Below are 16,727 nucleotides of genomic sequence, written 5' to 3' on the forward strand. Positions count from 1 at the left end.
CAAGAAGACGCGAACTCGAGTGCGCAGTGAGAAGATCTGTGTGTGTGTGTGTGTGTGCTCATCCGAAGCGCGTGAACCCGAGTCTCAGAAAGCGCGCAAATATTAAGCTCTCTTTGAAGTATTGTGCTTGAATGGACAAATTCACTCAAAAATTATGTCAAAATGCCCATCTTGGTGAGTATCCTAGCAGACATAGCCGGCTGAACATACAGTAGCAGTGCACTGGATCAGTGCGTTCTCTTAAAGTGACAGCACTTCAAACCGCAACAACAGGGAAATCACTCACTGCTCTTGATTTAATAACTTTTGTAACTTGTAAGGATTAATCTTTAATTTATACAGTCAAATATGCAATGTTATTGTCCCTAAACATAGCACATACCGAACCGTGACTCTAAAACCGTGATACAAACCAAACCGTGAGTAAGTTGAACCGTTGCACCCCTAGTATAGGGAACTATACAGGAGTTTACATGACATTGCACAAGTTTTTATTTTTTTATGCCACCAGATGGCACAATTCTCACTTCAAAAAATGGATTTTAAATGTTTTCACTGTTTTAACATGAAATATTGCATTTATTGAAAAATAATAAATAAATACAAATATATTAATTCTAATGGAAAAAAAATAGCTAATTAAAACTGTATAAATATTGCATAGTATCATAAAATCCTCTCAAAATTCTAAATAATAATAAAAAAAATATTATTAAACAAAAATGTATTACACCGATTTTCCTGAAAAATAAAAGTTACATTTCAAGGCTTCGGTCACTTTTGACCGCGAAGGAGCCAAGTGTGACCCCTAAACGAAGAGGCCCAGAGGGTCAAATTGTCTTAAAAATAGCAAACCTACAAATGCAAGAATTGCTCAAGTCAGCAATACACAGCCTACACAAGGAGCAAATGTGCTCTTTGGGAATCAGCCATTCATTCTCTCTCACAAACACACAATACAAATTACTTTATCCTTTTACACTGTTTAAATGTGGATTGATGTTTGCTCCCACTGCAGAGATGAAGGTACATATTTTTTGTGCATATATTATTGCTCTAACACTTTGTCTAATGGTTGTTGAGATCAAAGCATCTAAAAGAACACAGCAGCCATAGTGAAGGTTTGCGATCTTCCATGAAAGTGGGCAGAAGCTACAACCTTGCTTTTAAAAATATAGTGAGATTGGTTCATTGACTTTTCTCTCCTATGTGGCTGGAGGAGAAATGAAATACAAATGTCTCCTGAGTGACCATGGAAGCCTGACTATAAAAGGTCTTCACAAGGCCAACACTTCATATGTCCATAAACCCGTGATAAAACACTTCACAGAGAGCAAAACATACAAAAAAAGTATTAGGGTCGATATACAAATAATGTAAAAAGCAGCAGTAAATAGCAGATTATATCCCTTAGTGCAAAATTAAAGTGGTATGGGTTGAAAAAAATGAAAGAAAAAATATATAAATGCGATAGAAGAACAAATCTGAATGTAAGGCAGCAATGAGCTTATCTAATATCGATTTTTAAGTATATATAATACGTGTGCAAATAGTGACTGAAAAAAGTCAGCTTAATTATTTCGTAAAAAACATTTAGTCGGTCTGTCCATGTGGCTTGACATAGATATACTTTTAATTAACTGTCTAATCGATGTCTTTATTTACCTATAAAAGACCAAAGCTTTTATTTCAGAGCGTGTGGGCTAGTGTACACTCATTCTAGTTGTCTTAATGTATTGAGAAGCAAATGGTAGATCTCCAGTTAGCTAGGATGAGTGTGTTGGCGAGTGTACAAAGTGAGGATGGTTGACGCGTCAGCGCAGCAGAAGATGCACTGCGCAATCGCATTGGCTTCCCGTACGATATGAGCTGCTTGGCCACCGCCTTCTATCCATCCGAGCTGCCACCCCTCAGCATCCCAACCGTGCTACCCACCCCTCAGTCTCCGATGCTGCATGAAGGATTTCCCCCTCTTCCCGCGGGATACGCACCAAAATCGCTCTCATAATAATGGACTGCGACGCTCGCTGTAAATTGATGCGCTAATGACATTTTATTTAGTCTTCAAATATGAATCATGCGTCTGATATTCCATCTGTGTCTGCTCGCTAGCATATATATTTCCGTGCCATCTTCTATCGCCTCAACCTCAACGGGTGAGTACAATGTTGATCTTGCGTAACTTTATTATTTACATAATGCAACGTCTTTATTGGATATTTGCTATACGTTACGTTGGTGTTTGTGCAAGGTGCTTTTCCAGCGCCTTTTGTTGCGGTAGGAAATCCCAGCTAAACACGCAGGTTCCCTGTGTAGGCTTTGATTGAGCCGCCTCCATTACTTACCTGTGTTTACGGCCGTTTATACATGTCAGTCTATGCAGAGGGGGGTAAAAGCTTTTGAAGGCCTCTGTATGTGTTGACCGCCCCATTAGTGTGGTGCCGTATGGGAACAGGGTAAGGACTTAGTGAGGCGCACTGAATCTTAATTCGATTACCATGACAATAGATTATTATTAGCTGACATGGTGCACATCTAAAGCTTTTACAATTCAGATATCAGATGTCCAAAGATGCAGCTGATAAAGTTGAGAAAAAAAACTGATATGGTTGTTTTGCCAATAAGTGTCTCTTATTTCTCTTCTGCCATTACATGTATCATGTCTCGCCCTCTTGTCTTGAATGTGTAATCAGATTTCAGTGTTTTATTTGATTATCAGCCGTAGTGCCTCCGTTCGATACACTGAGATCTGCATAAGGGAGATCTGTGCGCAGCTTCTCTGCAGCATCACAGGGCTGCAATTGCTGGCACACGTTCATATATAATTGACGGGATCCCTCTCCGAGATGGAGACTGTAAAGCAGTAAACAGCTTCCTCCTGTCCTGCAGTTTCCAGCTCCGTACAGAATGAGGATCTCAGGGATCAGCACGTGTCTGAGACCCCGCGAGAAGCGACAGCAGCAGCACCGGGCAATTCCACGGGAAGAAAAACCGGAGAGCACGAGGTCACGGTCACATATCCCTCCCGGCTCATCTACTACTTGAATGAGGAGTCGGAGAGCACGGATCATGACCTGGACACTCGGGCGAGGAACCAGGCCGGTGATGGACAGGTGAGACATGGGCTTGCAATGTAAAGATCCCCAGCACTGCATATTTTAGCCCCCACCAAATTCAGGTCTTCAACACTCAAACCGCTAGAAGCTGCTGGGAATGGTGCGGTATGTCCAGATTCTCAGAGGTGATCCAGGTTAACTGGCCCTCCCTCACAAATCTAATGCACTTTTCGCAAAAGAAGCAGTTTTCACTCCCTCCACTCTCTGTACTGAACAGACATTGTGGGATTGCATTGTGTACACACTTTCAGTTTACTTTTGCCAGTGCAGTATTTTTGCTGTTTAACAGCACAGCTGTGTGATTTATGATGCTCTAGAGCAGATGTTTTATCTATAGGTGCACTTAGAGAGATTTGCTCGCTGTGAATGTGATTTAATGTGTCTGCATAAATGACATTTTCACAAAAAGATTTTTTGAATAACATTTACAGGCTTTGCTGGCAGGTTTGATATAGTAACATATGTTTGTTTTGTGAAGTGTTAATGAGCCCCTGTTTATCTCCCTGACCGCAGGATGTCCACCTGGCCCAAGCAAGTTTCCAGCTGGATGCCTTTGGCACCACATTCACTTTGGACCTTACTTTGAACAAGTAAGTGTTTGTGTGTCTGAGTAGTAGAAGACAGATTTGGTTCCAAAAACACAGAATTGCTCTGTTGATTAGTTGTTGTTTTTTTAAATAGAAAATAGATATATTGCATTAATAGGTGCATGGGGATTTCTTATCTTGCTAAATTTCATTTATCACACAAATTCAGTCATCTCCTCCCTGACAGCACCTTTACATTCAAGGTATTTGTTGAAAAGCAAAGAACATTGTGGTTTAAATATCGTCTGAACTGTGCTGTATTAAAACTGCATTAATTCACAGCATTAACCTATGGCATCCCAGCTAACAGAGAACATTCTCACAACTTTGACTAACATTTTGGCAAGGTTCTCGATGTTATCAACAAACATTCTTCCAGTATCATTAATATAATATTTGTTCAAAGTTATCTGGACTTTAACAATAATCTCAAAACGTTAGCACAGCAACATTCATCGCTAATGGGACGTTTTTCTGAAATATTTTAATCGGTTGTGCATCAAACTATTTTTAAACATTATCATTCATTATTTTCAGATGGTTCAGAGAACATTCAAAAGTCATTTTTTTATTACTTGTAAATGCATTGTTACATTTATTTATTTAGCAGATGCTTTTATCCATAGCAAATTCTTTTTTTTTTTCATTTTTTAAAGATTTATTTTTGGCATTTTTGCCTTTCATTGATAGGATAGTAGTGAGACAGGAAGCAAAGTGGGAGAGAGAGGGGGATGGGATCGGGAAAGGTCCACGAGCCAGGACTCGAACACGGGACACCCGAAGCGCAATGGCGCTACATGGCGACGTGCTGCCCACAAGGCTATCGGTGACGACTCCCAAGCAAATTCTAATGAGAAATATCACAAGCAATTTGTCATATAGCCAACAATATTCTTAGTATGCAATACCAGGTTTAGCAGAAAGCTAGATTAGGAAACAAGCTAGAGCGAAGGTAAAATGCTGACAAGAGGAGAAAGTATTTTTTGTAGTAAGTGCTTTGGTTGTGGAGTGCTTAAGTGCTTGCGGAAGAGGCGTGTCTTCAGCTGCTCTTTGAAAGTTGTGAAAGTCACAGAAGATGGGGGGCAGGTTGGCAACTCAGAAAGAATTCTTCATTTATTTCTGCATATATTCTTTTACACAAACGAGTCTTGCATAATTAAAATGAGAATGCAGCAGATTTTTATACTAGGTATCATCTGCTCCTTTCAAAATTTAGAATCACAAATAGTTATCAGATTCCACGTCATATAACCAGGAATAGCCAATACCAGAGATTTTAACTGTTTAAAAGAATGAAATATTTGAATGAAGTTGTTTTCACAATTTATCCACCCTTATATCATCCTAAACCTATAAGACTTATTTCTCCTGCGGAACATGAAAGAACATCTTTTTAAAAATGTCTTAGGGTTTTTAGTCCATAAAATGAAATGCAATGTTTTATCCCATTTAATATGCACATCATTTCATTTAGTCGTTTAGAAAATATTTAAGTCATAAATAAGAATTATTATTGCTGCCTTCTTTCTTTTTGTGAGATGAATTATATGCTTGCATGTGTCCATTTTTGCAAGCTAATATGTATTTAGGCTGATTAATTGTCAGCTTGTGACAGTTATAAAAATAGGATCAGCTGCAACAACAGAAGTGTGTGTGATCATGGCATTAAAGGAGTTTTCTTTTTCTGTTTTCTTCAAAAAAATGTTTGGAACATTTGATGGTGAATTCAGCTAGTGATGCTATTGTATATAAATTTATCAAACAACATTCATATACCCACAATTTGCTCTTTCAAATACATATTTAATGCATTTTATGTATATTATGCTTTAACAAACCTATGTGGCAGAATTACTGATGCAGCTTCTGATCCACTAACAGTCTGGAGGTCCCATAACTAGAACAGCTGATACAGAAGACAGTGTTCTCCCAATGCGTGCTTTTTAAGCACATAGGTGCATGGGATCCGGGGCTGTAGCTTTATTGTTGTGTTGTTGGATATTAATGCAATTAATGCAAGAGTGCCCCTTTGAATTCTGTCTCTCACTTTGATTTTAGTGATCTGCTCTCTTCAGATTATATGGAAATCCACTATGAGAAAGACAAGCCCGTTCTCTCCAGGGTAAGACACAAAGAGCAGCAAATATCAAACAGACCCCTGAAAATAACTACTACATAGCAGTGATGAATGTGCGTTTGTTTAGGGTGGGGAACACTGCTACTACCAGGGCCACGTGAGAGGAAAAGAAGACTCCCGTGTAGCTTTATCCACCTGCAACGGGCTTCAGTAAGAAACCTTGCTTTGTTTAAATGTGCATGTGTGAGATAAATAGAGCGTAAGAGAGAAAATCGGACCTGGAGACCTACTGTGAGGCCAGATGGCAGTTGGTACACATGAAAAGATTTGAATGTCACCATGTTAGTGTGTGGTTGAGTGTCAAAGAGAGCAGCCAAGGGAGAGAGCAGAGCGTTTGTTCGGCTAGAAAAGCACGCTTGTGGTTTCCATCTTGTCACTTGACAAGTGATTTGACTCATTGTGGTTTTATCTGTCCTCGTTCCTGTATCCTTTTTCCGATTGACATCCCTGACTCTCTTTTCCCAACCCCCTTCTTGTGCTTCACTCTTCCAGTGGGATGTTTGATGATGATCATTTTGTCTATCTCATCGAGCCTCTGAAACAGACTCACTCCGTGGTAAGATCACATCATTATAGCTTATCCCTTTTGTTTTGATAGCTCGTCTGCAAATGTCACCACATTTGTACCTTTTAGGAAACAGAAGCGCGACCCCACACTTTGCACCGAACATCGTCGCTCCATGTGACCTCTGTCCCAGGTGACTGGGGTAAGTGTGCCAAGGTCTTGGTAATAGATATATGGCGAGATATTTTATCCACACCCTCATCTCCATGGTTACCTTATGTCTGTTTCCCTCAGCTGCTAATGACCCAGTTGAGGAAAAAGAAGAGGAGAAACGTATTCTTGCTAGCATGCCTTGGCTAAAGAGAAGGAGGAAAAGAGCTGTAAGAAATGACTCTCAACCTTTTCCATGTGCTCTGCTGTTTTAGCAGAAATGCTACCTCATGCTTAAACGTTATGCTTTCTGAATGTATAATTTGGATTTTATTATTTTCCAAGATGCCACGTAACATTTTTGAGGAAATAAAGTATCTGGAAATAATGATTGTCGCTGACCACAACACGGTGGGTTCATCCTCAACACATTACTGTACAAGCTTCCTGCATAAATTAACTTAGTCAAAAAAAAATGTCTTTTAATCATTTTTATACATTTCTGAATATAAAGCACTGAAATTGTTGTAAGTGAACTGTTGAAATTATCCACTAGAGGGCACTGAATACAAATGTTTCCATATTATTCACATACTGCAAAACCAAAAATGTTCATCTTGAAACTTATTTGTTTTTTCATCTCTTGTTATTGCAGTTTAAAAGGCATAAGAGTAAAAAGCATACCAGGAACTTTGCCAAATCAGTGGTCAACTTTGTAGACGCTGTATGTTCACATATTTATTGCTGTAATAATATTTCCCTAATAGTCGCCCAATTTACAGTCATCTTAATCTAAAACTGAAATGATATTCTCTTTAGATTTTTAAGGAGCAGCTGAATACGCGTGTGGTATTAGTAGCTGTGGAGATTTGGACTGACAGGGACCGGATTCCGCTGAGCGTGAAACCACTGGAAATGTTAAGAGATTTTTCAAAGTACAGACAACAGAACATCAACATCAACGCTGATGCCGTGCACCTCTTCACGTGAGTTGCAGTCTTGAATGAGTAAGTTGTGGTAGCCTGGTGGTTAAAGATGTTGCCCAGTAACAGAAAAGATTTGGTTCAGTTGTGGGTGTAGAAGAGTAACTGGGAAACTTTAGAACTCTGAATATGTGTGGGTCATTCTCAGGAAATGTGTGTGCTAAGATAATGCCAGACTTAAATCACAATATGTCATTTAACACTGATTAGTGTATAATGCAAAATATAATGCAACTTTAAAAATAAAGCATTACGGTTTTTATGACTGGAATATCAGCCAATTTGCATGTCCTTATTCATCAACATTAAATTTTCAGAGTTACATTTAAATAAATAAAAAAAATTAATTTTGCTTTTACTGAAAATAAAATATTTAATTTCACTATATAAATATAAATTATTAGTGCATCTGCTTTGGAAAAATCATAGTGATTGATATTTTTTATTAAAGCACAGGAACACTGTTCAGTAGAATGATGTTAGATAACAAGCCATTATGATTGTCTAATAACATGTAATGCAAAATATTTTAACTGTAACACGGTTGACACAAAGCATGTTTTTAAAGTAAAATATGAATTATAGCTTATTAATTAATATATTTTTATTTCAGTGTGTGATTTATAAGGCTGCCAGAATTGACCTATTCAAATTACAAATAAATACATTTCAAACTTACTGTGACAGTGTTAAAAATAATATTGTACATTAGTGTTAAGCTTACGATTAGTAATAAAAAAAATAAATAAATATCTGGCACAGATGACAATTTCCTTAGAATAAAGCTGAATACCATTGTTTGGTAATACAGTTACAAAAAAAGGGGAACTGGTGACAATGATAAAGATCTCTTTCTGCTTGCAGGAATGTGACGTTTCATTACGGTCGGAGCGGTGTTGCATATATTGGTGGTGTGTGTTCCAAAGAAAGAGGAATTGGTGTTAATGAGGTAAGGTTGACACAAGCAGCATTCTGGGTAGACAGACTGGGCAATTTGCTTTAAAACCTTACCTTACAGTCAGTCTAAATGACAAATGAAGTGTCATCTTACCTCTGCTGTGATGCACTGCTGTTTCTGTTCCTGCCTTTCAGTTTGGTAGCACATGGACAATGGCTGCCTCTCTCTCTCAGAGCTTAGCACAGAATCTGGGTATCCAATGGGATCCTGTGATCAGGAGGAGTAAGTTTGTTTCACCTCCTGCTGTCAAACTACTGGATTTCTTACTTGTTTACTGTAAGAGTTAAGGATTTAAAGTCAACTCACAGGCTTTCTCACTCACTCTTGTGTTCTCTCAGAGGAGTGCGGCTGCATGGAATCATGGGTGGGATGTATAATGGAAGACACTGGGTATCGTTAAACACACGCATTATTCTATAGCCTCTCCTGACTACCTGCCGAGCATTTTAGCTCCTAGTTTCCTGTCATATTTCTTGATTTGCGTAGGTTGGTTTTTCTCTGTTCTCCTCTGCAGAGTGCAACACCCACGCAGGTTTTCCAAATGCAGCATTACTGACTACAGGAACTTTCTTCTAAGAGGTGGTGCCTCATGTCTGTTTAACAAACCTAACAAGGTAGGCTTGAAGAATAGTGTGGACAACAGACAACAAAATGTGAAAAACACAACATTGTCACCTGCATACACATGCAGTGGATAACAACGTAATTTTTTTCACAAATATGCAAATGTAAATAAGTGGGAGGTTTTTTTCATGAAAATGTACTCACCGTCAGGCCATCCAAGATGTAGGTAATTTCTTGTTTCATTTTTGGAGACATTTAGGATTACATCACTTGCTCTGAAGCCTTTGCAGTGAATGGGTGCCGTCAGAATGAGAGTCCAAACAGCTGATTAAAAACATTAAGGTAATCTACAAGTAATTCATATGACTTCAGTCCATTAATTAAGCAAAAAGCTGCATGTTTGTAGTAAAGAAATCTATAATTAAGATGTTTTTAAATTCATAATATTGCTTTCACCATTGAAAAAGTCATCTCGTCTGACTCAGGAGAGAAATATGCACAGATCAAACCCCATTGACAAGCAAAAACAGTACAAAAGAGTTCTAAACAAATATGCCAGTAAATGTTGATGTTAAAGGACAACAGGCGATGGACTTTTTCACTGGAGGAAGCATTATTATGGATTATAAACTCATTTTGGCCAGAAGTGATGGTTAAAATGGCTAAATGTTGGATTTGTTTCTTATTCAAACATGTGGCATTTCATTTCACAAGATGTTAATTGATGGACTGGAGGTGTGTGGAGTACTTGTGGATCATTGTGATGTTTTTATCTGCTGTTTGAACTCTTATTCTGACGGCACCCATTCACTACAGAGGATCCATTGGTGAGCAAATGATGTAATGCTACATTTCTCCAAATCTGTCTAAATCTTGGATGGCCTGAGGGTGAGTAAATTTTTAGCAAATTTTAAATTTTGGGTGATTGTTTCTTTAAGGCACAATGGGGTGTGTCACGTCTTACAAATGTTACTTTCTTATAAATTCTGCTTTCTTGGTGTGCACTTCTGTTTATTAATGTATGCTATGTTTTTGGAGAAGGGTCTGGCTGCAGACTTGCACTTGCACTCTCAGACACTTGCACTTCCGCAAGTGACGTCACTTGCAGTCTTTGCTACCTGCGTCGTAGAGGTCTGCTATCCGACCCGAACCCGACGGGTCCTGAAATACTTTCAGGTTTCGGGTCGGGTTCGGGTTAATGTTTAATGAATAGCTTCGGGTTTGGGTCGGGCTCGGGTTTATAGCTAAACTAAAACTATATGCAGGCTACGCTGCTTTCATAGATGCACGGGCACACATTATTGCACACGACAACACAGCACGGTAACTTTTATTAGTAAAATAGCTTCGACAGGCTACTGACTCGCAACGTTATATTTCTCTGCAATGAGGGGGTAAAATCGCTGTTTTTGAAGGAACTAAGCCTCATTGCTTGTAGAGAGAGACGTGCAGACGCAGGTTCACACACGCAACTTTCATCTCTCTCTCTCTCTCTCTCTCTCTCTCTCTCGCGTGCGCTAATTCAAATAAATAATGTAATTAGCCTAATTAATTCAAATAAATGCGATCTTACCGCACTGCATCTCTGTGTCTGATTTAAAGCAGGCCGAATGCTAACGAGCCTTAACTGACGAAAATGACCATAATTTGCACGATGGAAGAATTATCGTCTTGTCGTAGCTATAGGCTACAACCATTCAAAAACTCGGCAGAATTTATGTGACCGCTGCACCTGATGTTCATAAACTTTCATAACTGGTAAGTGTTTTTTCTTTTGCCTTGTGAACTGGCCAACCCTTAATTATTCTGTTTCTTTACATATATTTGCTTACTGACCGTTGCATGCATACAGCATTTTTTTTAATTGGCTATTGGTTGTGTGAAAAAAAAAAAGATTTCGGGTTCGGGCTCTAAATTTAACTGTGCCACTTGGGTCGGGTCGGGTCGGGTCAGACGATCTCGGGTACGGGCCAGGTTCGGGCTTCACTTTAAAGCCCGTGCAGACCTCTACTGTGTCGTCACTTGCAATCGACACAAATCGTGCGTGTTGCCAATGGAGACAAGACTGAGAGTGCAAGTCTGAGAGTGCAAGTGCAAGTCTGCAGCCAGACCCTCTTGCGTTTTTGTGCTATTTTGGGATCTTACACTCCAACTAATCTATTTTTGGATCTACGTGCCTTTCTGATTGTTCTGTTCATGTACCTGCAAGCCACAAAAAACAGGGGTCTTCAACAGAAAGCTGAAATTGAAACGTTGAAGCGGGTTTGATGTCAGTGGCATCAAATGTCACCGGTTCTCGCGTGTATTGTGATGGAGTGTCATTGACATCAAACAAAAATCAAGTACTTGCAGTCATCATATATTAGACTGGATATGTTCCTGGATATACTTGTGCTTTGTGTTGGCAGCTCTTTGAGGCTACAGAATGTGGGAATGGCTACGTAGAAGTGGGAGAGGAGTGTGACTGTGGGGCCCGAATGGTAAGCATATTTTTTTTTACATAAGTCATACTTCCATACAGACAACAGCAAAACATAATATTTTGCTAACCTTTTTTGGTCTGTGTGCACGTATTTTATCTGGTTATGCAGGAGTGCTATAAAGACTGCTGTAAAAAATGTTCTTTGTCTAATGGAGTGCACTGCAGTGACGGCCCCTGCTGCAACAGCACATGCCTGGTAAGACACTTTGCTTTTGCCTCACTATTCATCATAACTTCCCCCATCCTCAACTACTGAGTATCTGTATAATACACTGAACAGTTGTTTCTCTCAATCCCTGTCCCTGCACCTTTTTCAGTTCTACCCACGCGGATACAGCTGTCGATATGCTGTAAATGATTGTGACATATCAGAGACTTGTTCAGGAGACTCGGGACAGGTCTTGCTATTTCTTTCAATTCTATTCTGTTTTTTCTTTTTTTATGTCAACAATTTAAATGTGACATTAGAAACATTAAAACATTTTTTAAAGGGGAAATATAACGGTATAAAGGGTTGAACAGAAAGAAAAGCATTTTCGCAGAACCACATAATGAAAGTACACTTCAGTAAAAGCAAAATTTGGGTAGAATTATCCCAAATTTTACAGCCCATTAAAATGTAATGGTGATTCATATGCACATTTTCTGACATTCCCTTGAAAAACAAACATTACAAATTAAATAAATGTTGTTGTTTTTTATTTCCTTGCATTACACAAATTGAAGTGAGAGTTAATTTGATGAAATGTCCAGTATCTGATTCTTCCTGTAAATAATATTTGTAGTAAGTTATGGCTGCACAATAGGGCACAACTGGCACCGTTTTCGAACAATGGGCCACTAATTAATTTATGCAGAAAATGCTACAGTTTCTACATGACAATCACAGGGAGGATGGTGTTTCGCACAATACACCCCCAAGCTTCACTATCTGCCATAACAAAAGGCATGTTATTCACTAAATGACAGCCTGCCTGCAGTTTTAACACTTCTAAAAACTTGAGTAGCAAAAATCCAGTTGTCAGCTGCTACACTCTAAAATATGCTGGGTTAAATATAACCCAGCGCTGGGTTAAAAAGGGACAAACCCAGCTATTGGGTTGTTTTGACCCAGCGGTTGGGTTCAAAACAACCCAATAGCTGGGGTTGTCCCTTTTTATTTTTTAGAGTGTATCCAGTAACTAAAGTAAATCTCAATAAATATCATAAAAAATACTAAAACATAGATAATGCTGATCTAAATGGTAAAAATACTGTTTTTTTAATAAATTTTTATCATTGAATCAAAAATACTTTGTAAACATCTGCTATTCTTACAGTGCCCCCCTAATCTTCATAAGCAAGATGGCTACTCTTGTCAGCTCAACCAGGTCAGATATATAAATCTATTTAAATACATGGAAGACCAACATTTAAACTATTTTTGATCAAACCCTCTACAAATTGTTTACTACTATTCCAGGGTCGCTGTTACAGTGGTGAATGTAAGACCCGGGACAGTCAGTGCAAATACATCTGGGGTCCAAGTGAGTGATGCTGATGCCTTCAGAATGCTTCAACTGTTCTTGCCAAAGAAAGCACCTTAAAATAACTGCAATCCACCCACTCTGTCTTTCAATAAATGCTTGCTTGTGTTTCCTCTTTTTCTTTTCTCTGTCTCACTCCCTTCATTCTTTCTGTCTGTTCCTTATCTCTCAGAGGCTGGAGGGTCAGAGAAGCACTGCTATGAGAAGTTAAATACAGAGGGGACAGAAAAAGGGAACTGTGGGAGAGATGGAGACAAATGGGTGCCCTGCAGCAAACAGTGAGTCAGTTCCTCCAATTATTTGGAGAGCAGGAATATGCAGCACTATGAAACGTTAACATGGTACAAAACCAGGTCAAGTCTAAATGGCAGCTCTTGTTCTGCAAATGTCTTGGGCATGTGTTTTGCATGTGCTTCTTTACTGTCGAAAATGATGGAAAACATTGAAAACGTTGTGTCTTTTTAAGTTTTCTGTAGGTACACCAGGTAATGTTAATGTGTTCTGTTACAGTAATGTTAGAATTAGGGCTTCTCGACTAAATATTCATTTAGAAGCTGAACCTAATCACAGTATCATTTACAGACTTTGCATGGAGGAATTTAACTTTCATCATTGCTCAACAAGTAAAATGAAATAACAAGTGAAGTACTGTCATTTGTGCAGACTTTAATGCCAAGACATGGAAAATATACATGTGAAATGCATAGGGTATTTACATTTGTTAAGGTTAATTTCCTGTGCATTTTGTGTTAGGAAATATAGAAACATATGTTCTTGTGCAAATGAGATTTGACCATTGCTAGGTTGATCAAACCCCTTAGATGTAAATGTTTTTTACAAATTTTTACCTGAGATTTTAAGTTAAACATATTCAGATATTCCTGGTTCTCTGATGTTGGTTAATGGTAAAATGACATGCAGGTAAACAGATAAAATACTTTTTTTCAGTCAATATTTAGTTTTTTCTTTTCTTTTAGAAATATTTAGATATACAAAAAATATTTTGTCAAATATGGCAATTTTAGCAGTGATGTGACATTAAATCTTATATAAAAACTGCTGAAATATTTCTCCTGCTGAAACCAACGTCTCTTTCAGGGTTCTTCTTCTTCTAATAATTATTATTATTACATATTGCTGTTTTAATGTACAGTGGTTCTGAAAAATGAAAAAAATTAATATTTGATCATTTTAAAATGATTTTATTTTACGCTACAAGTTATTTAATACCAATATTTATGTATTAAAGTTATTAACTTTCAAACATTCAAACTCTCACACTTTAAACATTTCAAATCCTTGAGCTTTTTTTTTCTGCAAGAAATGTGTAAATAAAGTGAACCAAGTGCATGTTACATTCCAAAAATTCATATTTAGCTCACAGCAAATCACATAGAGTTTGTGAGAAGCAGCATTCACTATCAACCGAGCCACTTTGAGACAATGAAGCACTGTATCAAAGTTGTACACAGTTGTATAAACAGGCTATACTTATTTTATTATTGATTAATATTTTATTTTGATTAATTATGCATCCCCATTTATTTGAATTTTACATTAGATTGGTTGAATTAATAGCTTTATATCAACCCAACCCCCTGCAATTCTCTTATGAACCCCCAGGGGTTCACAAATCCCCATTTTGGAAACCCTCCAGTTGATAAACCCTATCTTTACCATTACCAGTGATTGGAATGGGTATTTATTTGTGTTAAGAGCCTTGTTTTATTGGCATGGTGTACTCTCATGATGTGTTTATCAGAAGTTACTGATAATATTGGAAACAACTTGATCCCTGTGGGTGTAAGGAAATTAGAAGAAGCAGTGAATGCTTGCTAAATGCTGTAAAAGTCTATATGTGAATCCCACATGAAATTTGCAGAACAAAGGTTACAGTCTAGACATGATCACATAACCATCTCTAATCCTTTCCAAATCCCGTGGATTTACAGTGATGTGTTCTGCGGGTACCTGCTGTGCACTAACATTGGGAGAATCCCAAGGATCGGGACCCTGAAAGGCGACGTCACTCCCACCACATTTAACCATCAGGGGCGACTGGTGGATTGCAGGTCTGTTCCTGAATCTCTGCAAATATTCTCCCATTATACTTTAACAAAACTCTTGAGATACTTCTTTCTTTTACCGTAGTGGGGGACACGTGCTGTTGGATGATGACACTGATCTAGGGTATGTGGAAGATGGTACGCCGTGTGGCCCCTCTATGATGTGCCTTGAACGGAAATGTCTACCTATCTCCTCCCTGAACCTCACAGCCTGTCCGTCTGGCCCAGGTGGCCGAGTCTGCTCTTCTCACGGCGTGAGTGAGCACCATCTGACACTCTCTGCTGTTTAGATGAATCTCACACCACAGTCAGCCTTGAAAATAACCCACCAAAGCCAGAAATCCACTCAAATCCACTTACAACATCAATCCAGACTTTTAACGTCAGGGATTGAATTCCGCCCCTGCATTCCATTTATATCCAGAGGAATGACAATCTATTCCATAACAATTGAAAATAACACATTGTCATGGGTATCCAATATCTATAAGTGGGTCGATTTTTGTTTTAATTGTGCTTAAATCTGCTGTAGGACAGCACACATTGCAGGTCAGTAAACTAGCCAATCAATCAGACACACTGTCTGACTGTGGCTCATTTTGTGTTTTGGGATTTGCAGACAAGTTGTTTTTTGAGATGTCTTAGGAAGGCTGAGTTTTGAAGAGTGGGTATTGAAATTGGTGAAAAACTGCTGGAATTATTAAATAAATGGTGTTGTTTTGAACATTCTATTCATCCTTTAAAATCCTGTAAAAAAGTATCAGTTTCCACTACTATATTAAGCACAACTGCTTTCAACATTAATAATAATAAATGGTTTTTGAGCTCCAAATCATCATGTAATAAAGTAATCAATTTTATTAAAAAAATATAAAAAAGATATGGTAACACTTTCTATGAAGCCCATATTTATAATACATTATAAGGGTATTCTTAAGGCATTATAATGAATGCATAATGCATTATAAAAAAAACGTATAATATGTTATAATTTTTAACATTTTTTAAATAGAGCAGTTATTTTACACTCTAAAATGATTTCACAATATTGCTGTTTTTACTTTATTTTGATCAGATAAGTGCAGCCTTTGTGAACATTTTTTTTTTTCAAAACATTAAAACCAAAACCAAACTTTGAACAATAGTATGTGTATTTTAAACCAATTTTATTATATTGTAAAAAAATCTTATCAATCATAAATTGTAATTGTGATATTATAAAATATTATTGAACATTACTGTATTCATAAAACCTGAAGAGAAACATTTCCAATTAAATTCACATTTTTTTTATAAAATGATTTTTCAGCACATGTACAAACTGTAAAATGAAAATGTAGAAATAATTTTTAGTTAAACTGGCTATTCTGTAAATATTAAGCTGAGGCTTACAGGCTTACCTTTATCATCACTATGTTACACATGATCACACATGAGTTTTTGTCCCACTCTTTCAGGTGTGCAATAATGAAGCAGCCTGCACCTGTGATGCTACATGGGCAGGAACTGACTGCAGCATGCACGACCCCCCAAAAGAGCCGCCCGTCATCGAGGACCCAGGTCCCAAGGGTTCGTGACCTCTCAATTTTTTAAACCTAAAAAAAACGTGTGTGTGTCTATATATATATATATATATATATATATATACCATAT

The 16,727-nt window shown here is 37.8% G+C and overlaps 1 protein-coding gene across 4 annotated transcripts in view; it reads left to right on the forward strand.

Annotated features, from left to right (window-relative positions):
• Nucleotides 1-1,906: 1,906 nt before the first annotated feature.
• LOC107688856 (disintegrin and metalloproteinase domain-containing protein 23-like) overlaps nucleotides 1,907-16,727 on the forward strand; it is a 23,419-nt gene continuing 8,598 nt past the window's right edge. For 3 of the 4 annotated variants that reach the window (XM_016486670.1, XM_016486667.1, XM_016486668.1), the window contains exons 1-24: nucleotides 1,907-2,156; nucleotides 2,890-3,113; nucleotides 3,630-3,706; nucleotides 5,762-5,825; nucleotides 5,908-5,990; nucleotides 6,333-6,396; nucleotides 6,475-6,547; nucleotides 6,640-6,725; nucleotides 6,841-6,906; nucleotides 7,151-7,219; nucleotides 7,315-7,481; nucleotides 8,343-8,427; nucleotides 8,571-8,658; nucleotides 8,775-8,826; nucleotides 8,951-9,050; nucleotides 11,409-11,480; nucleotides 11,592-11,678; nucleotides 11,800-11,880; nucleotides 12,802-12,852; nucleotides 12,945-13,008; nucleotides 13,181-13,286; nucleotides 14,961-15,080; nucleotides 15,160-15,328; nucleotides 16,532-16,643. In XM_016486670.1, the coding sequence (XP_016342156.1) occupies nucleotides 2,078-2,156; nucleotides 2,890-3,113; nucleotides 3,630-3,706; nucleotides 5,762-5,825; nucleotides 5,908-5,990; nucleotides 6,333-6,396; nucleotides 6,475-6,547; nucleotides 6,640-6,725; nucleotides 6,841-6,906; nucleotides 7,151-7,219; nucleotides 7,315-7,481; nucleotides 8,343-8,427; nucleotides 8,571-8,658; nucleotides 8,775-8,826; nucleotides 8,951-9,050; nucleotides 11,409-11,480; nucleotides 11,592-11,678; nucleotides 11,800-11,880; nucleotides 12,802-12,852; nucleotides 12,945-13,008; nucleotides 13,181-13,286; nucleotides 14,961-15,080; nucleotides 15,160-15,328; nucleotides 16,532-16,643 (2,239 nt within the window). In that variant the 5' untranslated portion in view covers nucleotides 1,907-2,077. Of the gene's footprint in view, nucleotides 2,157-2,889; nucleotides 3,114-3,629; nucleotides 3,707-5,761; nucleotides 5,826-5,907; nucleotides 5,991-6,332; nucleotides 6,397-6,474; nucleotides 6,548-6,639; nucleotides 6,726-6,840; nucleotides 6,907-7,150; nucleotides 7,220-7,314; nucleotides 7,482-8,342; nucleotides 8,428-8,570; nucleotides 8,659-8,774; nucleotides 8,827-8,950; nucleotides 9,051-11,408; nucleotides 11,481-11,591; nucleotides 11,679-11,799; nucleotides 11,881-12,801; nucleotides 12,853-12,944; nucleotides 13,009-13,180; nucleotides 13,287-14,960; nucleotides 15,081-15,159; nucleotides 15,329-16,531; nucleotides 16,648-16,727 lie in introns of all 4 variants that reach the window. The other variant, XM_016486669.1, reaches the window with a different exon arrangement.

Source organism: Sinocyclocheilus anshuiensis, unplaced genomic scaffold (genome assembly GCF_001515605.1).
Source record: "Sinocyclocheilus anshuiensis isolate Anshui unplaced genomic scaffold, SAMN03320099.WGS_v1.1 scaffold101, whole genome shotgun sequence".
NCBI lineage: Eukaryota > Metazoa > Chordata > Actinopteri > Cypriniformes > Cyprinidae > Sinocyclocheilus > Sinocyclocheilus anshuiensis.